At 29.9% G+C, this 25264-nt stretch overlaps 1 protein-coding gene across 1 annotated transcript in view; it reads right to left on the reverse strand.

Moving 5' to 3' along the window:
• The window catches only part of LOC122720222 (neurexin-1), a 420486-nt gene that overhangs the window by 221152 nt on the left and 174070 nt on the right, over positions 1–25264 (reverse strand). The window contains exons 4-5 of the mRNA XM_043946779.1: positions 19454–19597; positions 9263–9423 (exon numbers count right to left, since the gene is read on the reverse strand). Coding sequence (XP_043802714.1) covers positions 9263–9423; positions 19454–19597 — 305 coding nt within the window. The remainder of the gene's footprint in view (positions 1–9262; positions 9424–19453; positions 19598–25264) is intronic.

Below are 25264 nucleotides of genomic sequence, written 5' to 3' on the forward strand. Positions count from 1 at the left end.
TCACAACAAATTTAGAAAAATCAACACGAATGTTTTACGCGAAATTCTCGATATCTCAAGAGGCTGCCTCTCGCAATCTTGCTTAAAGAATTCGCTCGATGGAAATTCCAGTTACTCAGACGAGTTTTTATACATAAGACGATGATACCGTCTTTTAATCGTTTCACGTTGCACTCCTTTAATCGTTTCCTCCCTTCATCGTGCTTAAGACGCGTCTCGCGAGATTAATAAAAGACACGAAAAACGACTATGAAAAGCGTCTATGAAATATCCACTCGAAAACGTTCAAGCGACTACAGAGAGTGTCGACTATTTTGCGAATCTTTCCCAGGGACGAAGCCAAGAAACGCGAGTCCTGAATAACGAATGAAAGAGACGTGTCTTCTCTCCTCTGTGTCGCAATTAATTCTACAACGACGGAATTTCCGCTGAAAATACACTTTACACACGATGGACTTTTTCTCTAAATGAAATATACCAGTAGTGCTCGGATTAATATCCAGACTTTTGTCCATTTTTTGGAAAAAAATTATTGTTTACTATCATCAATCTAATTCTTGAGGATTTTATTCTACACAACAACCTTAATTGCAAGAATAACAATTAATTATTAGAAATTTATACTTTATTTGTACGTAACATATTGAAAAAAGTAAAAATAAAAAGAAAAATTCAATAAAGTATATTTTAGCAACAATGTAATGTAATAATTTCATATTTGATCTTATTAGCATACGTTTGATCCTTAAGAACAATTAAATTAAATGAAAAACTTCAATTATAACTTAATTGATAAGTCTTCACCATCATTATCTAGCTTCTCGAATCATCAATATATCAATAGCCTCTACATTCAAATGTAATATCGTGCCGGAAGTATTCCCTTTCGCAGAACAGGAGAAATTCCCTTTTTCTGTCGTATCTACGTCGATATTTATACGATATTTCTATCTGCCGCACGTTAGCCGTGGTATAATCGTTCGATGTCAGGGGATCTGGTTCATCAATCATGAAGAGGCGACTCGCAGATGGCGCGAAAGACGTCCCCGTTATTGACATACCCGGGCTGGAGATATGCGCGTCTCTTTGATCGAAAGATCGACTGCCAATCGACAAGTATGCCGCGTATTCCATAATTTCCCTGGGAAATATTCGTAATACGGGGAAAATGAGATATTCGACGCGACAAGAGTGTTCAATGAAGCGAGATGTAGGGATGAAATGATAATATTGATGGAAAGTTGAGAAATTCGAAGATAAAACTTTGATTCTCGTTCTCTGGTCGGGATTCAATATTGTGCTTGGCGAATTTTGTCTTTAAAATTTGTAAAAGTTCTGATAGAAAATAATAGAAAAAGAAGAAAAGAAAAGAAGAAAGTTTGTAAATAAATAATATAACGTTTGATATTAAAACTTGATATTATTGTAATTTTTGTTTGTTATTAATATATTATGGTAATGGTATAGTTATAGTGATATCATTACACATATTTTTGTAATGTTTTTTTGAGAATATTCTTCTGGAAATATTACAAGCTTTTGAAATACTTCATCGATAATTCATTAATATGTTTTTAAATTATATTATCATTAAATAATAAAAATATTTGAATATTTTATTGGATAAAGTGTGAGTGTAAAGTTATTATATTATATTATTATATCATAAAGTTATCATTATAAATATAATCTATTCTAGTACGAGCATTATTATTTAAATACACAATTAATCGGATTCTTAGCTAACAATAAAAATATATTTCATTCATCGCTTTAAGTGCTAAAAAATTATGACGAGAAAAAATCATGAACTTAACACATTAAATATAAAACAGTCTAAAAAACAGAATATCTAATTATTTTCTTTATTTACATTTTTCACAGAACGCGTCATAAAAATAAAACTTTCGAGCTCCCAAAGTTTAATGCACCAGTCGAAGTTTCGAATGGCCGGACGAAAAACTGAGAAAACGCTTTAATGTCCTTTAAAGTGCACTGAATGATCTTTTATTCAACAACCGCGCATTTCATGAAAATTTATTGTACAATTATGGACCAAGTTTACACATTCGACTTCACAGATATTTTTTATTAATGCACGTTATAATACTTCTTTTCAATCTCCTACAATTATTAACATCTTACTAATTCTTTATTAAAGAATTTAACTCAAAGTAAAATAATTAAAATTATTTAAAATTATTAGAAATAGAAAAATAACTCAAATATATCGATTTACAATGTTGACACAAAATAGAAATCTTAATTAAGAAATAATTTCAAGATTTATCCTAAATTTATGCAATTTTGAATTCCTAATCAAATAAAACATGAAATTATTGTCATTATGTAACATGTTAATTCGAGACAAAGAAAACATTGGCGAGCGAATTATTTTTGCGAGAAAGAACGATAATTTTCTCACTTCGTTTCACAATACCACTTTGATAGTGGTCAGTAGGGCAATGAAAAAGGAAACAAGAGCAATTATCGAGTGAAACACGAACATTGATCCACCATTTTGTCGATATTATATATACGCCAAGTTCGCGTAAATACAGGTTGTTTCAACATGTCAGTTTGCATAAACGTGAAATTATCGATAATCAAAGGATTGTAGTGGTATTACGCGATATCAAAGTCACGAAGAATTGACAATCAATTTTTTATAACACTCTAAAAGCAAACTTTAAAGCGAACTTTTCTCTTTCGCGTTATTAAAAAAAAATTCACGACGAGAATAAATATTTCATACGAAATATTCTAACTTTCCTTTTCAGATCGTCGAATAAATTTTGACTCTCTTTGTATATATATCGTAATTGTTTAAAAAAAAATAATTCTTAAATTCGTCCATTGTTTATAAAAGAATCACTAATAATCCTTTCTTTAATTAATTCACAAATATATGTCGAATTCGACGATACGAATATGAATAAAATTGAATATACGAATATACGAATATATTTATATTATAAATTATCCTGTTTTCGAAAAATCAATCCACGTTTCATGCATCACCGTCCCCTTTCCGTTTCACGCGTCTCAAGATTCGCGAGAACTCGTATACTGGAATATTGTTCGGTGTGCAACGATATTCACGATATTCCTCGCCACTTCGTAATGGAAAAGACGGCACAGGTCGAGGAGGAAGCGGTGAACTAGTTATCAAGGAAGGTGAACTTGGCTGCGTACCATTCAGAGGCCGACCGGTTAGATTGAAACTGTCAAACTTTACCCCTCGAGTCCCAAGTTTCTTGCCGTGGCTTCCGGCCACGCTGGTGGTCTGTCCGACAGACAGTTTGCGGTGATGTAGAAATTCGTTCTTCGAGTATATGCTTTTGTTTCCGCTATTATTTACGATCGAAGTTGGGTATGCAAACGAAAGACGTGGAACTTTGGTATCCATATTCGAAAATTTCAATCCGTTCGAAACATTGAATCGAGATCCTTGTTATAATCGATTCTTTGAAATGAAGTTTACACGAATTTTCTTTATATTAACGATAAAAAAATTTGAATAATAATAATTTTAATGGGATTAACAGCGGTGAGAGATTTTTATCGATAGAAAAATTTAAGTAATTTAAATATCCATCGTAATCGAGAAAGTTTGTCTTTTTTTCGTGATGGAAAAGAAAGATGATAGAAAAAAGAATTGTTATTATATTCTTTGATGTAATTCTATTTATTTTGCTTATTGGTCTTGCTTTGGTTTTGGAGATGTTAAAGAAATGTAAGATATGTATATAAAAATCAATAACATGGAAATTAAATTAATTGGATCAATTCATATATATATATATACTACGAATATTTATATTTAATTGCAAAAGATTTTTAAACATTTTACTGGATATCATAGCTAATTCATAGCTTTTAATATCATAATACCAATTTTACTGGAAACTCGAATAACAGAATAGATCGTAAAGTGGCATCCATAAAATGGCTCGCATTATGCAACAGAATCCGGAATCCTTAAATCGTGATTGTGTATCGTGACAGTGGCTGCATTCCCCGTGCTATCGCCGATACAAGATAACAGATAACCGCAGAGAAATGTGTACTCTCATTTCTCGCGCGATAAACAAAACTCCAAAGTCTAAAAATAGAGACTGTTGTTGGAAAAGAGATTTTTATTTCGAAAATTTCCTGCACTGATAAAATTACGATTAAATAATAAGTCTTTTTAAAAAGCCAAAGTAATCAACATAATCTATCCATTATTTGATTTCTATGAAATTGAACATTAAACGTGAATTTTGGCGCTCAAATCAAACACGATCGATCGGTATCGTACATAATCAATACGTATGCTTATCGAAAATTAATTCCAACTAGCCTTTCGAAACTAGCCCTCGAGCCTAACGTTAAATCGAACGTGATCATCATCGATATTCGTTATAAAAGTTAAAATTCCAATAAAAAAAATAAACAAAACCTAGGAAATAAAACACAAAGAAATATAAAAAGCTCTTCTCAACGTCTCACATCAATTATTATTTCGAAAAAATTACTATCAATACGCAAAATTATCAATGGCCATTTTCCATTCTTCGATTGGTCAAAGAGATCAATCATCTTCTTAGACACCGAATCGATCTCGTGCGGATCCAGACACCGTGACACCCACCCCTTCGCGGCCGTCCATCTTGGCGAGGGCGAACGGGGACATAATCGCGTTTCATTTGCCGCGAAGGGGATCTTGGAAGGCCTATCTATTTCTGGCCGGCTATCCGTTATCTTGTATCGGAGATAGCCGCGCGGGGAATGCATCGCGGCTGCTTGCACGCCAACGATTTAAGGGGTGCGGATGCGGAAGGAGCTATCCCCCGCATGAATCAGGTCACCAATGCCATGCAGAAACCCGCACTAATGCTCCCGGCAAACTGCACTCCGGTTAATTTCCCCAATGTCCCCCTCGATCGTTCGACCGTTCCTACGTAATCGGCTGCGATCGATGCGTTTAAGGGGGTTTCTTGAATGGGGGAGGGATGACCGTGACGGGGGAATGTTGTGAAACGAGGTGAGAAATATCATTCCCTTGTCCTGTCCGTGCTTGCGAAGCTATTCAATTTATTGTGAGCATTTAATAAGGGAATTTTAATGAAATTTTGATACTTTTTGTAAATTGTAATAAGATTTAAGGGTCGAAATCAATTTGTCGCGATATTTCTATCCTTTTGAATTTTACTTTCTTCTTTTTATGATGGAATAACGAAGCAGAATAGAATATTATGTTACAAGGTGAGTAGTTTGGAATTATAAGCTATTTGTTTCTTCAATTGCTAATTTAATAAATATGCTTTAATTTTATATGGAAAGTTTTACCTTGTCTTCTAATATAGCATATTATGCTATAAACGTATCGAACTTTACATACGTAAATATTTATGAAACTTATAAGATATCTTCTCAAAATTGAGAAATGTTTGATTGGGGGATGTTGATACAGAATCTAATCAAGTATTTTCCAAAAATTAATTGTTCAAATTCGAATTTTTAATAATTCGGAGTGCCTCTTTAAAAAAAAAACAATGAACAAATTTGCCTGGAAACGGTAAATGAAAAAATATCTATTGAAATCTCATTGGTTGTTGCGAATAAAATCGATTCGACGATCACGAATACACGGTGGCGTTAAATCGACAAACCGGCACTGGGCTCTCCTCCCCTCCCGCGCCATGTTAACGCGTAAATAATTGCATTACCGACCCTATGGCGCGTAATACACGATGAATGTCGGTGTATACCCAGGACACACTAACGATATTGCTCTCACATCCGTTCGCCGATCTATTTGCTTCGGGACATCAACGCTGGACAACGAAATCGACCCGAGTACGCCGTGTTTCCGCTTTTAACGAGGTTAATACGAGGGTTCGTGGAGATCGTTTAGAGTGTCGATAGGGGGAAAGTTGATTCTTTCGTAGCCGCATAACGGAGACACAACGTGAAACATCGCTGTGATGTTCTTGTTTTAATAACACGATGACTTTTTTCATTTTATTTTTTTTTATTATCTTCGATCTCGGTGATTTCACGTAAAATATTATTTATTTATTTACCTTAATAAATAATTTAGAAGAATTATTTTAGTAAATCTCAATTTTTGTCCAACGAAAATACTTTTAATCGAAAATAAACAAAGTATTTTAAATATAAATGAAAGAAAAAAGAAAATTGTTCTTTCTATTGTGATTTGATAATATGATCTATATAATTAAGAAATTTAATAAACATAAATGATCTTGTACATGTATATAATGAAATAGTACATAATACAAAATATGTTTTATTATATAGCTATTAGAAATATAAGAATTTAGTAGTAGAAGTCAATGTATAGTCAGAATCATTACGTTTATCCATTCTATATATTTTGTATACTTGGAAGTTTAATAAAAATATACTTTTTCGTTAAAAATGTTATAAATCTTGAACGAGATAAGTGTAGAAAACGATATATAAAGTTTAGAGAAAAAATACAGATACATTCGTGCGATAATACAAAAATTTTAATATTCTAAATTAAATAGTTAAACTCCTTAAACAATTACATTATAATTGTTCTTTGTGTCTCTAAATTTAAAATCATTACAAGTAAGATTTTTATACACTATTTTATATAAAGAATATATATTATAATTTAATAAAATTTAATGCAATAAAAAAGATACATTAAAACAAAAAATTCGTACTATTATGAATCGTAATAACATAATAAATTTTCGAGAAATAAATCCAATAATTTTCCCAAATTATCAAAGAAAAATAATTTAAAACTTACTAAAACTTACTTGTAATCATACAAACAACAGAAATTTATAAATCACTTTATTTTATCCCAACAATTTTTCCTCGTTCAAGAAAAAGAAATTTCTTTATCTCTCATCGACCAAGAAACAATCGATTCAAAACGATTTCAATATTCTTCCATTTATAAAATGTACATTAATATCCAATATCTTCAATGTACCATCTTGTTCAATATCGAAATAAAAAGGTTAAACATCGTTAAACGTAGAAAATGAATGTATAACCCTGTTATGATATAAAATTCCTCGATGTCGATAAAGTCTCCGCCAAGGAGAGCAGATATACACACAATAAAATTTAACGAACCGGCTCGACGACAATAACACGTATCGACGTGTTTTCAATTGAGAACGCGACATCTATTGGAAAACAGGCTTTCGATCCACACGGTTGGAGGGAGGGCCATCTACTAATATCTCCGTGTGTCTGCTGACAATTCTCCCTCGTTCACGCTCGAACGAGGAAGAATTTTGCGGGGTCCACGAAATTCTAAAGGAATATCGAAGAGATCAAAGGGAAAGTCGGGGAACGGGGATGCTTTCATTAATATTTCATGAAATATCCCTTGTTTGGCAGTTCGAGCCTCGATGCAACCAATACTTGAGGAACAGAAACCATCTTTGCGTATCTGTTGTCAATTTTTTCATCGTGAATGTGAACGCACTGAACTGTATATATATGAGTTTAATTTTAATGTCTAGGAGTATTGGAAAAATTGGAAAGATTGATTTGTTAAAAAATGATTTGTGATTTTGAAATAAAAATTACAAGGGTGGAATTTAAAATATTGAAACTAAATATAAATTTGGATTGTGTCAATTTTTGGACGATGAATGAAATATATATTGAATCTTATATTGAGATTGATTTGTGATTCACAAAATTTGGGAAAACGTGTTGAAATATAAATATTTTGGGTATTAATTATATAATTTTGATATTAATTGAGTATTATGGAATTCTATCAGATCAAAATATCATGGAATTTTATTAAAATAACTAAAAAGATAGTGTATGACGTTATAATTGAAGTTGAGAGAAATCCAAATAGATATTATAAATTACATGATGATGATGAATAAAATTAATGTTTATTAATACACTTAAATTAATATATTTTCTTGCAATGAATATTTTATAGCTTCTGATTCAAATCAAATTATATATATATATATATATATATATATGTATGTATAATATAATAATAGTTATAATATTATTTTTTTAAAACATTAACAGTTTTATGAAAATATATTAATTATATTAATTATATTTAAAATTAAACATAGAGAATGTAATATAGAATATAATAAGAATTAATTGACATCATCATCATAATATATTATATATTCTTTTAAGTATACAATATATAATTTTTTTATAACATATTATATTCATATAATTTTTTTATGGAATATTATTCAAATATTTTTGAGAAACACCATATCTCTTTTTAACGTTTAAAGATTATTAAATTCATTGAGCTGTATGTACAGTATTGTACAGAATTACATTAATCCAATAAATAAAAGAACAAACGAATTGCTAAAAAGATAAATTTACGCGAGAAAAACACGCAATCCAGAAAAAAATCTCGTTTATGAATCCAAAAAAAACTGAACCACTCTTTAAATATCTTTGCAAACTTGTTAAGCGTTACTCCTTCTTCCTCGATATTCATTATTAAAAAGCCTCAATCGAGAAACGATGCGCACAAGAAGCTTATTACTCAGTTTCGGTGCTGAATAAAACATCGAGCAAACGGTAGCACGTGCATGGACGAACGATTTAAAATATTCAATTCAACGTAAAGAGAAAAAGCTCTTCTAAAAGTGAAGAATCGTATAAATTCATGATTTCGATTATCAAATCAATGCAATATAAAATTAGTCAAACGAATCATTGTTATTATTATAAAATACCTTCATAAGAGATCAATTTTTGTATTTAATGTAAAGATTTGTCGAATGTCTTCTGTTTTTCTATATCTCTAAAACTCTATAGTAATTTTAACTATAACTGTCTAATATTTAAAATTTTATTGTTTCCAATTACAGTCACAAGCGAATCAATAAATTAATATAGGATTAAAAAGATGTTTATAAACAAATATAAATAAATATCCTAATAATAAATCAATCAATTTTTCATAAATTATTTGCTGTATAAAAAATAATTCAAAATTAGAATTATTTTAAAGCATTGTGATGTTATTTCGAATATGAAGAAAATATGAAGTCAATTTGTGTTAAATCATTCGATTCCAAATATATAGATATTTAAACTTGAAATTTATAAAACGTAACACGTGAAAGGCAAGGCAGATTCGTATAACAATAAATGATCAGAATAATGATATCTTTCTTTCTTTTTTTTTTTTTCATTTTTTAAATTTAGCAACTAAATTCACGAAAAGTAGACGAATGAAAGGTTTTCTTACCTCTTGAACTTTTCTGTGAACGATAATCCTGTGCCATTGATTATCGTCAAACCGGACCCGAACAGGCTTTATGTGCAGATCTAATCTCCCTTTGGCCAAAGTCATGCCCACGGCCACCCCTCCATCTCTTAGAGATATGGTCAGATAATCATCTCCTTCCCCTGAAATGATACGGGGAAAAAAAAGGAAGGTTACTTTGACGTGAATTAACCAGTTTTTTTTTTGAATAGACTCGTGATATCGTGAGAAATAGATTAAAAACGTGATTGAAATATTTCTTAAAATTTTGATCTTTTAAAATTGAAGAAATTGAATGGAAAGGTGAGCAAAGTACGAAGCAAGAAATTTCTATTAAAAAGAATTTGAGAATCTTTGAGATACGTTGGTTAAAATTTTAAAAAATAATTCTTAAAAAATAGTGTATAATTTAATAAAACAATGCAAATATATCCGTCATACCTGTTGTGAAATGAATTTCCATGATACACAGATAAAGTAACTCATGCAATGGTAAAACGAAGTAAATTTTTTTTTTTTTTTTAATTAAAGGTATAATAAAAATCTACTTTATCTCAAATCATTCGTGTTCTAATCTAATCTTTTCTTCTTCAACCAAAAAGAAAAAACATACGATTCGTTATATGCTCGATTACATACAGTGAATCATCCTACATGATAATGGCATAATAATGAGTTACGACCAGGGTACACATTTCAGAAAAGAACAATTGCATTACATTTTTTTTCTTTTTTAGAAAAAAAGACTTCCCTTTTTTGAAATTTTAAATTTCACGGGCAATCAACCACAAATCATCGACAAAACTACCACGCGAACTTCCGATAATCCACGCGCAAATAAATGATAATCGAGCAAACAACCCGCGCACAACTCTCCCCCGATCTCTGATTTCTCATTACGCGTAACTTCGTTAAATCTCGCAAAGGGCAAAGGTCGCGAATGAGATTATAATTCGCGTTAATCCCCTGTAAATGTAAGATACACAGGTTCGAACGTGGATTTAATCCCCTCCCCGAGCATAATTATACGGGTTCCACCCCCCGAAAATAATAAAAATAAAGTGTCGTTTGTCGCGTCTTAATCCCTCGGCTCGTAACGAGCTCTCGCCGATATACCGGTATAATCCGCGGGCTTTTCAGTTCGTTCGCCACGATAATTATTAACGACGAACTCTCTCATCCTTCTCTATCTCTCTCTCTCGTTTGACCATGGATAACCATGGCAAACCGGAAAACGAAAAGGGGCGAAACTAATGGTAAGCGGATACAAACGATTTATACGCGTCGTTTCGAGTTCTAATCCAGTGCGAGGTCGATTGCCAGAGAAATCGTGGAAAAGAGGCTGATGAAGCTTTTTTTTTTTTTTTTTTCTCTCTTTTCTTTTTTCTTTTTATTTTCTTTTTATTTCATCCCCCTTTACTCCTTTACTCGTGCGTCCTTTGGACCGTGGATTGTGGGGCGGGATTGGAAAATGGTATTACTACCGTTTGTTTTGCTGCGGTTGATGTTAATACTGTTTTATTATTATTGCGCGTGGGGATATTTGTAACCGTGTAAAATAGACGGTATAAATTTTATCAATTTATCCCGAAGCTTTGTGCTCGATATTGGTTTACTCCATGTTCTCATATCGTTCGGGCTTTTATTATAGCGGGGGTATGGATTTTATTTGCCGTTTCTGGATTTCTGCAATTCGTCCATTATTAATTGTTGTAGAAACGAATTTGGAATGAACGTTGAATAGCGTTTGGATAACGTTTGGATTAAGAGAAATGGAATAAAAATGTTACAACTCTTCGAACTACGTACAATTCGAATCATTTGAACATTTGTTGGAACACAGGCACGTAATATTTTATGTATCGAACGGAATTATTGTTGATTTTGATTATTTTAATTAGTTAGTTAATTAAGTCAATCTCGATGAAAAACTTTAGTAATTGGATTTTAGTAAAACGAATTGGAATGGAAATGTCTTGATTAAACAATTATATGCAATGTTCGATCTCAAAAACAGATATGCAATAATTTAATTGTAAGACATGTCAATGTAATAATATTACGAATAAATCAATATTCGTCACACGTTTATACGTATTTATTCGAACAATTAATATTCGTTATTTGTGTTGCACGATTATGTATAGAAATTAATATTACCATTGTAATTTGGGTATAACTATTACGAGAGATATTAAATATTTATTAAACAATTTATCAAAAATTTTCGTAGGAAAATTAAATTTACGATAGTTTACCATTGAATATTACGATAAGATTAACAATTATTTTGTTCTATTATAACAATTACACGTATTATTATATTTATTATAATTTTTATATTATTTGAATGTTAAATCATTCATTGAAAAGAATATTCAAATATTCTGTGAACTATTGTAAATATATAATGTAATTTTGTTCTACGGAATTATTGTATCATTTTCAAAAAAAAAAATGTGTCACACATTTTTAGAATTCCACTTCACCAAGCATCTTGTAACCACTTCTAAAAGTCTCTTTTTTATTACGGTATTTGCATTTAGACCGCAGGCTAATTATTCCGAAGTTAAGGCATGTAAAAAATGCAGACTGCACCGTAGACTTAATTGCATCCAGTAATTTGCATATGCCTAACTGCATGACGCGTGCATCGTCCTTTTTAATTGTGTCAAAACAAGCATTTTGTACACTGTCTAAGATCCAAAATTTTGAAAACGAGATATTGAATTTAATTTTATATTTTAATTTTGAATTAAAATATTATAGCATATAGATAAATTATAATTATAATAATTTAAATTATAAATAATCATTTTCTTTGTGAAATTTATGAATTTGAGAGAAGAAATTTACAATTGGAGAATAAAAATATTGTCTCTAGAAGACTTAATAAATATGAAAAACATGCAATTGAATTAAAATAATGATAACTTGAATCGAAATGATGAATAAAATTTCTTTTCAAATGAATTAAATAATTATTATATTATTATCTATTGAATATTTTCATTATATTAATAAAATAACATTTCATATTTGAAAATGATCGTGTCTTGTAAAATAAAATCAAATAGAAAAATATTCAATTCAATTTACATTTTGTATAAAAATACATTTTTTCATTTTATACAAGTATAATTAATATAAAACTATTTCATGTTAAAATATTTTATGAAGTTGTACGTGTTTATTGCTACTATTTTATTATTTTATATCCATTACATTCTTCTATTTATTTTTATAAATAAATAAAAGAAATTATACATATGTATATACAGTCAATAGGATTGCCTTTTTTGTTAAATATGAATAAATCTTTATTCGTCATGTCATCCATTATTGTTGTCAATAAAAATCTGAATATTTCAATACTAAATTGAATAAGTGAGTTCCCCATATTGGGGAAACTGAAAATTAAAAAAACATAGATAACAGAATTTCAAAGTATTCGAAATTGGATGTTGGATACAGTAGAATGAAAATAAAATATTGGAATAAACAAACCGATACAGGAATTTGATTTAATTTCATTTGCAAAAATAATATTTTATATTTATTCTTTACAATTCTCTGTTAACATGCATATAGCTTGAAATTTTGTAAAACTTTATATTGAACTTCAAAATAATTGAAACCTTTAATATAGTTACAATTTTCTTTATTTTGTATACATTGTACGCAACATTGAAAAGCTAATAATGTAAAATTAATGGTATAAATCTCTTCAATAAGTATCTATTGACCTAATTCCAAATAAAATTAAAAAAATAATAAAAATACTTACTTTGATATCTCATAATGTAATATAAATTAAATTATTATTATGTAACTATGTATAAATTATTATTTATTATTATTTATATCATTGTTAGAAATAAGTTTCAGCTATAAAAGTTAAAAATTGTGTTCAAATGAGAAAGAAAGTGTTTATAAATATCTTAGAAAAAAGTGAAAATTGTAAAAATGTAAAAAAGCAAGTAAATTTATTGTTAAATGAATTTATCGAAGGAAATTCGAAATTGAGATGAAGCAATGGAACAAAAACCATTGGTATGAAACATTTACAGCTAATAAAATACAGAAACTTTTAATTACCGGTTGGGCAGGAAGCGCGATTACGTCCATTGGCTGTTTGAAAAGAAAAGCGTTCATAAATATATAATTTTAGAAACACTTTGTTTTATGAGATATGAATGAGGATGAATCTAAACACTGAAAACTGCTTTCTAAGAAATGCATGAAAATAAAGAAAAATTAACTTCTATCAGCCTATTTTAATAATCTTTTTGTCACATTATTTCATATCTTTCTTCTTTTCACCTCTCAGTTGATTTTATTTCAAAATGCAATGTTGCAATGTTCTTAGAATAAAATGTACTGAAACTAAATTGCATATTGCATGCATTTGTAACTTGCAAAATTGAAAATTATTATTTCTAGAAAAATTGTGTGTATTAAGGGACCACGTATTTTAAGTTTGACTTCCTGGCAGAAGAATTTTTACCTGTGTAAATGTAACTACTGTCCATATAAAAAATATCATATGGTAAACAATATCATAAAAAAGACTTTAAGAGAATCTCATAAAGAAATTTTCTTACAAAATTTTTATTTCAAAATTTCAAAATTAATTAAGACAACAATATTAAATTAAATTTTCAAGTTTTTAGAAATCCAAACTGTACCTTACTTTCTACAGTTTATTTTAGAAAGCGAAAATTTAAAACTAAGTATCTCTGAGTGTTAAAATTGTAACAAATAATGCAATCAAAACAATTACAATTATTTTTCTCACAAATAATTTTCATCATTAAATAACAACCATCTTATCTTCCCTCCATTACTTCATTCCCATATATTCTAATCCAAAAACAAAAAGAAACAATACTTTTCTCTCTCTCAATCTCTCTTTCTCTCTCTCTCAAAACAAATCCGATAAAAATCGCCATTTGAAAATCCTCCTACGAGCGGACTGTATATATAATCCAACCTCGCATGGATAAATTAGTCAAACATCCCTAGCCACAGATTAATACAAAAGATATTAAGCAGAAGTAGAATTGGCTGATAAGTATCTCGAGGATACATACTATCTGGTTCAGCTGCATCGCAATGGAAACAGGATGGGAGGAGGGTAGGAGGAGGCTGCGGCACCGTGAACTCGAAAACCTGTACACGTACACACGCAACCACTTTCCGCAATGCTGTAACACACGCATCCACACACACAGATTCACGTGCACACCTATACACAGATGAATTCGTCCATGCACAGGGCACGTTCTACTTTCGCCACGGCGCATCTCCACCAAGCTCTCCGCAGTATCCGGCCCCAGCACGCTCATTTGTTCTCCAGATAAGCTATACCGATGGTCAACCGTTTAAATTATGCACATTTTTGTCGGTACAGGGGACCGTGATGTCGGGGCAAGAGTTTCGTGTTTAGAGATCAAAAGGAATGCGTGAGACATCTTGGAAGGGGTGGTTTGTTCGTTTGAAAATTGTAAGGAGGAGAGGAAATAATTATCCGTGGTGAATTATTATCCACGATTTAAATCAACGAGTCGAACTTTGCAGAAAGTTTGATAATGTTGGAATTGATAATATCGTTGGTTTGATCGAATGCAATAAATATCCAACATCGAATTTAATGTTACAGAAATAAACTTTTAATTAAAATACACTCTGTGTTTGGAAGATAAATCACATTAAATCCTCGTCGAATGAATTTGGACAATTTTAGATTCTGTGTGCTCTTTTGTGTCTCAAGTGTTTCCAATTTAAAACAATACGCTGTAAATATCAAGGCAACGCGCAACTCTAAAGCAACTCTCGCATTCGTTATGATTCTCTTTTCAGTCATAGGAATATTTCTACGTAAACCTCTGATATCTCGTAACGCCACTTCAAATGCTCCATCGAGTCGCATAAATTCTCGACGAGAGCACTTCTTCGTTTCTTTCATGCGAGCACCGCGCTCGTCCCTCCCACTTTTACTATTTTTCGTTTGTCCTACTTGCGTTTCTCATCTCTCGCTACGTTCCACCAAGCTTCGCCAATTTAAGCTCGTGACCTCGTCGCGGCTATTCCTCCGCATTGTTTCACGTTCGTTAAATTATGCGTTGAAATTATTTCTCCAATTCCTGGATATTTTTTTCTTTTTTTGGTTGCATGTCTTACTCTTCGTGGGGATGAATCTTTAATAATTTTTAGATTTTTAATTATTTGAACGTCAAAGTTGTATCGCGTGAATTAAAATGATACGATATTTATATTTATAATTTTTATCATTTAGTCTGTTTAGAGATATAGAGAGGAATTAAAAAATTTTATATTTGTAATATATAAAGAAGATTTAACAGAGAATGAAAAAAAATTGTATATGTAGAGAGATATGAAATTATCTCTCATCAATGGAATAATTTGTTCAAGAAGTAACATGGACAAGAACAGTAAATTAAATTTTCATTTTCACCATTTCCTTGTGTGTATTAAATTTCGTTCCCCCGAATAAAATTTTAATCATAGCTTTTTAAAAAATTCAATATAAACGAAATAAATTTTTCAGACGATTTTACGTACTTTTATCAATGATTAATTAGTTTCAGATCCTCGGATTTATCAATTTTAGAAATACCAAAAATATCTTCAAATGCAGTTGTAATTTTATTCGAAACAATTTATTAAATAGAAATTATTTAATGAATTAATAATTTAAAAAAATTAATTAATCTTAACTAAACTAAATTTAAATGTTATAATACACTACAGCTAATATCAATTTACAAAAAAAATAGATTTTCTCAAAAATTTACATACTAATTACCTCAAATAAAACCATTTCGAATACTTGTGTCAGAGAAAAGAAAATAATAAATAAATAAACACGTATCACATTATTATAAATATTATATATAATCACACATTCTAAAAATCTGACGAATTTTGAAATACCAATCGAATATAAAAACAATAAAAATTCTATCAACAGAAAATAATCTCGTTAATCCAAAAAAACCTCACTCTCTTAATGCCCTTATATTTCTCTAATTCTTTCCCCATCCATCAAACCGCGAAATACCGATACCAATCTCCACCCACCCTCCTAACTAAGAAAACCACTCGTAATACCGCACAATGTATCGCCCAATCCTCCAAAGCAACTACTCGAAGCTCGATAATCGGGGCTTGCATCGACACAACAACCGGTGTAAAAGTGGCAGAGCAGCATCAGGCTCGACCCTAATTGCAATTATCGTCATCCACTACTTCTTCCAATTCTCCGATGCCCGCGATTATCCGGTTCTATTTACAGAAGCGGAGGTAACGAGGGAGGAGAGGAGGGGGTGGAAGATCACGTGTGAGATATTGCATTGGCCATATCCACACGGGGATCCACAGGGCCCTGGAACGAAATCCAACTGGCAGAGGGGTATGATGTGTTATCGATAAAGGGGGAGGATTCCTTTGGGGAATTTTGACGTCAATAAGAAGCCAACTTACGGTTCCGTAATTATCGGGACTGAAAACCGTGATATTAGCAGCGAGATCTATGTGACATTGGCGGGATGTTCTTCTTGGTTGTCGTGGATCATCCCCTTTGTGACAAGATAAATCGGTTTGTACGGTGTCTTTGGAAACGTTGTTGTCGAATACAATGGTGGACCGTGTACAGTGGAGTCAAGAATTGAGAGGTTTCCAGGGAATGAAGAAAGAGAAATAGAATAATTTGTAATTATTTGAAGGTGTTTGCTTCAAATGGAATAAAGTGGGTAATCTGTTTGTATGGCGTTTTTGGAAATTGTTGATCCACAATGATGGATTATATTTATTAAAGAGTTGAGAGTTAGGTTATCGGAATGATTATTCTAAGGATGAAAAAAATAGTTTGTGATTTTAGAATCTGTTGTGATTGGTGTCTGTTCAAAGTAAAAGAAAGAAATTGTTGATTTATGATATATCATAAAACAGAGTTGGGTTTTCAAAATCAATTTGAAAAATTGTGATGATTAATCAGTGATTAATTAGATTTGTACTGTGTTTATTGTTATTGTAATAATCATGTATTAATTAGAAGAGAATTTTTGTAATTATTAGTGCTCTGAGCAAAAGAAATGAAAATAATCCAAAACAAACTTGTAAGTGTAAAATGAATCATGTATAGTGTATAATCTCCTTCTGTCATCTAGTTGTCATCTAATCAAGTTGTTTTTATTTGATATTCTGCATTAATGAATAAATTATGAATCTATTGAGTTAATAAAAAAATTTTAAATAAATAATTTGAAATAAATAGATTTAACAAATTATTATTTAATAGAAAATTCTTAAATGATACAGGATTATATTTTTCAAATTTTAAAAAATAAATAATTCGCAATTGGAGTCAATAGAAATCAAAATTTCTTATTGAATTTAATAAAGTAGAAGATAAAATGTTTTTTCGATGAATGAGCAATATTATAATTACAAATTTGATTACTCGCTTTTCATAATTTTCATCGCATGAATAAATTCATATAATAATACGATCACACGGAAATAAACGGAAATAAATTGAACTTATTAAGAGAAAATTATGTGCAGCTAGAACTAATGTGTGTGAATAATAAAAATAAATGAAAAATAACAGAACGATATATAATAAAATACAAAAAGAGTAAACAAATTTCCTTAACTAAATTAAAATTAAAAATATTTCTTTTTCTCCTTTTGACAAAAAAATTGATCGATACAATTTTTTCCACACCACACAACCCTCTTTCACGTCGACGAGACGAGAATTCAATTACATTTAAAAAAATTTAACTTCCTCCTCAAGAACATAATTCGTCGCGGACGGAGCATCTACAAGTTTGAAGCAATTTACGAAGCACGAAGCTAGGGACATTTACTTTTTTTTTTTCTTTATTTCTACCTTCAGTCGCAATAGGGATCTGAGAGCTAGTAAGAAGCAGTGACTGCAATGCGAATATTTCGTCGGTTCCATGTATATTTAATTCATGTGAGAGCCGCAAGAGGTTTCGACAGAGAGGGAACGAAATTCACAGGATGTATTTAAAATTTAGAGGGATTTCATAAAATGATTTTGCTTATCAAAGGTTAGTTCCTCGATCCATTTGAGAATTTTCTTGAGAATTCTTTTTAATCTTGATTTTGTTTGTGTGATTGTAAGTGTAGCTATTATAATTCAAATAATCTCTCATTTTAATTTAATCACATTGCTAAGATCAAGATATCTTGTATAATATTATTTACAGGAATATTATTTATAGAAATATATAGAAATAACGCTTCCAGAAGTATATAATTACAAAAAAAATTTATTTTAAAGAGGATTTGTCGTAAATTTTATTATTTTATTAGTATTATGAAATTGATGAAAAAAATCTCTTAACTCTTTGAATATAGAGCTTTCTTTTATTCTATAGTATTTAAATTGAATATTAAAAGTAAATATTAAAAAAATTGAATATTATTCAAATGATCAAAATATTCTATACCTATTGTATTTATTGCAAATTTTTAAATGATATTGATATTGATATTGATAATGATTTATAATTTTTTTATTATATTTCAATCAAATTTTTGCAGTACATCATGATAGGAAAATTCTTATTTATTTGAAGATTATATTTTCCTAATCTAATCTACAAACTATAAAATTTTAATCTAGATAGATTTTCAACAAAAAATTCTTCTTTAAAATTAGCAATCTAAAAGCAACGAATTAAAATTTTTTAAATATTGCTATTTCTTATGGTATTTAAACAATTTTAAACTAAATGGTATAGATGAAATCTTAAATATAAATATTTCTATTGATTTTAAATAAAAGTCCTAGAATCCTATTATTTTAATGTTTGTCTCATATATCTACAAGTATCTATAAGCAATAGTAATAATAGTAATAAAAAAGATGAAAATATCACTACGTTTTATAATAAATGCCATGGATCAAACAATAAGCTCTAATGAATTCTATATTAAAATTCAATGAAAATAAAAAAAGAATCATTTCGATGAAAAATTCTCTATATAAAGCATTTATATTTATAAAATGGAAATATTTTCTTGTTGATATATAATTTAATCTAATGAACTTGATGTTTGAACGAAATAAAAAGTATCGAATATTGTCCAATTAAATTTATCAGAACAACTTACCGGAATAAAATAAAAGGCCATTCGGTTGCTTTGTTTTAAATTGCAAATTAACGGTTTCCTGTGTGCTCAAAATTGGATCTCCTTTGCTCAAATCTATCGTGAGATATTCCGTTCCTTTGAAAGAGGCTTCGGAAGGCGCTTTATCTGTAACAAAACAGAGTGCACGAATAAGTGAAATGTATTATATTGGTGGAGAAAAATTATAAATACAAAGTGCAGAACAAATGTATGTGATATGATAATATTTTAAAAGACCAGATCACATAGAAAAATATAGTGAAGATTAAAAACGAAATTAAAAACAATGAATAAAACAAACATAGTGGATAGTAATTGGAAAATTGTAATGCATATTGTCAAAGATTTGTTGCATTTACATTTAGTAATAGGTTAAATGTATATATTTTACATGATTAATGTGCTAAAAATAAAAAATAATAATTTATAACACTTAGATGAAATTATATATATAACAATTATACAATTTCTTTATATAATTATATTTTTTTTTAAAATTATATTTATTAATTTATAGTTTACTATGAATATTGTTTATATATTTATTATTTATTTAAAAGAATTATTATATATTCTTTAAAAAATGAAGGAAAAAGAAATTTATTTAGTCAAACTTAATTAAATTGATAATACTTTAAAAAACTTTTATTGTTGTATTATTTAAAAAAAACATTGCTAATTGTTATTATATGTTAAAAAATTTATAAAGCATTTTAATAATACTTAAATATTTATTATATGAACATAAGGTTGTTTCAGAGAAAAATAATTTTAATTGAAAAATATAATTGTGTCATTATTTTCATCTAGATCTAGATCAAATAATTTTATAATTATAATAAATTAAAAATAATCCAAAACCATTTAATACTTAATAATTTTATAAAGTGTAACGCAATGTTATCGTATTCTATTTAAAAGTAAAAAAAGGAAATGTTAAATTTCTGAACACATGAAAGTTCCATTAAGAAAGTAATCCAATTTTATGGATTATGCTTGTACCTAGAATTTCTACCATGGTAACTGATTAAATTTTATCCTCAACGACTGAGAAGTTTTTTTTTCGTAATAATGAACATTCTACTGAATAATTTAAACGTAATTTAAAACAATACTTTCTATATTTCTTATGTAAAATTGAAAAGAGAAGCAAATATTGAATTTAATAATGTATGCATGGTTTATTTAAAAGAAATACAAATTATAATTATTGGAAATGTTTATTTCGAATAATTAATATCATTAGAAAATGATAATAAAGAATAAAAATTATTTTAAATGACAAATTAATTAAATATATTTATATTTTTATAATTATATCGTTCAAATAAATACTTCAATATTAAATAACAAATATTAAAAATAATTTGTATTTTGAATACACGATTATTCAAATAATATGAAAAATAACACAATAAATCAAAAATAAAATAAAAAACTTTATTTAAATAATTATTTAAGTAAGAGTTTATTTCGATAATAGAAAATTCTGCTTTAAAACAATAAATTGTAGATTTATTTGTACATATATAGCATAAGATACATAAGATAAAATAGCTTTTATACACGTTATTGTTTATTTATCTACTATAAATATTAGAGAGCAGTTTTGTATTTTGAACAATAATAATCCTGATCTTGATGATTATTAACATGCATAAAATCAGATAAATCTACTCGAGAGTTGTAGATAAACTAAAATTCCTAACTCCAGATTTTAAGTTTAAAGTATATATTTCTCAGATTTTTAAAAATAGATAAATTGTTAATTATTATTAACCTTTATCAAGCATTAATTACTTTACTACTTATATAAAATATATCACGTTAGAAATAAAATCCATCAAGTATTAAGATATAAACCTATGATTATGTAATTTATAACAACTCTCCTTATACTTGCTATATACGATGAATATCAAATAGCAACCTCGAAAGTCTTCATCTAAATACAAATTCACGTAATCCTCTGCCCTGACTTCTATTATCCTATCATCTAAGACTCAAATCTGGAAGGAAGTCTTACTGATGAATCTAGCAGGCTCCAAGCGGAACGTACTTCCTCTTCCTTTCATTACAACGGTATAATATTCCTTATTGGTGGACATGCATTTGGATGGAGGTTAAGGTAGACTCGATATTTTAGAAGATGATTTATGAGCATAGTTAAGACTTTAATCACGGAAGGAACTCTTATTAACGATAATAACACAATACCCAATGTAATACAACTTGCATACATATTCCAGATATATTTATAATATTAGAAATCTTTTCTGTAATCGATTATTCGTGAAATTTTATATTTTTTTTTAGAGATAAATTAAGAATTAGAAAATTATAAATATCTTTTGAGTTTGAAAATAATGAATTCCATATAACAAATATATATAGAAATATTTATTTATAACAATATTTTTTATTAAAAATTATTCAAGCTTAGTCTTTATGATTTGCTACTTAAAAATTTTAACCAAATACAGTCTTATTGTTTCATTGAAAATAAAAAGAAATTAAAAATAAAAGAATCAAACAAAAATCAATAAATGTATTGTTAAAATTTTAATCGATTAAAATTATTATTATAAAATATAGATTTTTATCATATTGTTAAACATCAATACGTTCGATTAAAATTGCCATACAGATTAAAATTCGTCTAACGATTATTTCCATAATTTTTATCGCCAATAATCCAACAAAGATAAATTTCATCCCTTTACTCAATTTTCAATCGAAACATCCCTCACCAAGGGAATCTTAAACGCTATAAAGACACGCCTTTTCTCGAGATCCACAAAGGGCCAACGAAGGTGGATCCGTTTCAAGTTGAGCTTAATTAAAAGCAACGAGCGTGGCACAAGGGCGCGCTTCTTCCCTTATTCCTCCTTTTTATTCCTCTCCCAATACGCTCGAGCTTTTTAATTCAGTCTCAAGACATCTGATCTCGCCTACGTAGCCGCGAATACGCGTCCTTGCGAAAACCTCTCTCTCTCTCTCTCTCTCTCTTTCTTTCTTTCCTTCATTATTTTCCATCTTGCCATTGTGATGGCGCGGCCAAACAAAAGTGCACCGACGCAAGGCCAGACCAAAAAGGTCGCAAGACGGGCTTTTAATGACCCTGGCTTAGCGCCAAATCGCGTCTCTTCAGGCTTGAATGCACCGAGCCACCGATTGAAATGTTCATTACCACCGCAAATCATCCTACGATACTCGAGCGACAATACCCTCTATGGGATGCAGCTCGTCGAGGAATCTCGAATGCAATGGGGTACGTATGATTTACAATTAGTTGAAGAGCATTGCGCATTCCAAAAGAATTTGTGTTTCGATGTAGAATTTGTGTCTATTGTAAAATTATTTGTTCTCTTGTTTAACATAGCATTTTAGAAGTTATAGACAGTTTAAGAAAATTGTTTGTTATCCTTTTATTTTATGATTTCTTTGGTCACTTTGCTTTATGAGAATTTTTAAATAATAGTTATATTTATTAAGACTTTTAAAATATTTATACATCGTTTGATTCTAATTTCAAGACAAAAGAGATCTGTTTCAAGACTTTTTTATCAGAACAATTACAACGTTCTTCGTCTCGTACAATGTCGATATAAAATTCATCGGTATAAAACTATTCTTTTTACTTATATGTTCTTTTTGAAGACTTATATGTTCTTTTTGCGCATCTTGTTTCGAAATTCTTCTTCTAAAGCCCATGCACCATGTCAGAAATATACCTCCTCCATCCGAAGTATTCCACTTAATAGCACGACATTGTTCACTTGCACGTTCCTTGACCCTGCTCGTTTCAATCTCCACGAGAGGGTGGCTCGCACGAGTATCAAGAGGATCGTCGAGCTGTTTGCGATTGTCTACCTACCGAAGAAAGACACTTTCACGGATGGGGAAGCTTGGCGCTAGATCGCCTTCCCCACGGCTTCCTGTCCTCCGCCTTCACAACGAAGAAACGTGGACAGCGACGTGAACACGATTTTTCTCCTCTTCCTCCTCTTTTATCGTCGAAAAGAAGGAGACACGCGTGGAAGTGTCATTAGCCACGTCGAAGGATAAAATCCTCTTCTTATCTCTCTCTCTCTCTCTCTCTCTCTCTCTCTCTCTCTCTCTCTCTCTCTCTCTCTCTCTCTCTCTCTGTCTCTCTTTCGTTTTTAACCGTTATTCACGAAAGAAAAGTGGCGAGAGGGTAAATGAAACGACGCCTGGGATCTAATCCTGTTAAACGAAAACGGTTTGCATCGGCTTCGTTGAGCGGAGAGGAGAGGTTGCGGGGAGGAAAAAAAGGAAGACGCTTTGATGTCGTCCCGATGCGACCTCGCTTCTCCTTTTGTTTGGATTTTTCGTGAAGAGAATAGTGGATGAGTTTGAGCTTGATTTCTTGGTCTTTTTTTTAACGAATCTCGTTTAGAGGAAAGATAATAATCTCGGTTTGTTTCGAAAATGTGAATTGTGAATGTGTTTGTATTCGAATGCGATTATTTCTTCTCTTTTTTGAAGCAAAATGATGTGATATCGAAGAATTTAATGAATTGAATTGTTATATATTTAATGTAATTTAATAAATGAAAATTCGTTGAAGCAATTTTTGGAAATTCTAATAAATGAGAATAAATTAATTGTATTTTTTATTGAATCACAAATATATCTAAAAACTAGTTGGTGATACGCTATGATTATTAGAATAAACATTTTTACTTATTTGAAATGATAACATTTGTTACAATTTATTTAAAGAAATAATAAAAAAAACATAATAATGATTTTTAATTGTCGTATTAATCAATCTGAGTTGTTTATAAAACAACTCAGCATTATATCTATATATCACATATTTCAATGTTTGATAAAATTTTAATAATTAAAATCTTCATAACACGATCAATAATATTGACAATACCATTGAAAATATTAGTAAAAACATTAATATTTTTAACACGCCATTACCACAACATTTGTAATCCGCCCATTGTTTTCAAGATTTCAATCGATCAAAATTATCATTGATAATAATAATAAGTAATAATATTAATCCTCTTTAAGCAAATTCTGACCTAATTATACGAGAACTATACGTATCGTCGAACAAACCAATACATTAAAAACAGCCTCTTATGCATCAAGATAAGTGATTTATCCTTTCACCCTTCTTGAAACTTCCGGCAGACGAGAAAAGAAAGGAAAGGAGGAAGAAGGAAAATAAATTTCAAACGGAAGAGCGGCCAATTTACCACAAGGCATGGCAGGCCCCCTTTTAAACACGGTTCACGCTAACTCGGCTTACTCGAACACGCTTCTTCATTCATTAGACAGCGGTTCGGTACGCAGGAGAAGTGGCTGAAGGAGAACTTTTCAGCACGCGATTTCAGCTTCGAGAAGAGAGAAAGTCGAGCAACGCAAAACTGCTCCCCCCGAAAGGAGATTGCTCGAGGATCGAAGCCCTCACCGGCTTCGACTAATTGTGGAACACGCGCCACGACTCGTTCAATTGATGAAGGAAACTTCGACACTCGTTCCCTGGCAAATTTCTTTCGCCATACTGGATTTATGGGATATACCTCGGGTTTTTACCGCGAGAAATCGAACCATTCGAATCAATTTTATTCGTAATTGAGCTCGAGATAAATTTCGATTTTGAAAAGAGGAGGGAGAAATTCTTTTCTCCACTCAATTGGAATTTAATCGTTGTATCGTAAATGTTGGAATGTTGGAAGAAGAATAGAGATATCGTGAGATGGAATATCATTGAATATTAAAATCGTATAAATAATATAAGGATCTAGG

This window comes from Apis laboriosa, unplaced genomic scaffold (assembly GCF_014066325.1).
Source record: "Apis laboriosa isolate Shangri-la unplaced genomic scaffold, ASM1406632v1 scaffold122_cov146, whole genome shotgun sequence".
NCBI classification, from domain to species: domain Eukaryota; kingdom Metazoa; phylum Arthropoda; class Insecta; order Hymenoptera; family Apidae; genus Apis; species Apis laboriosa.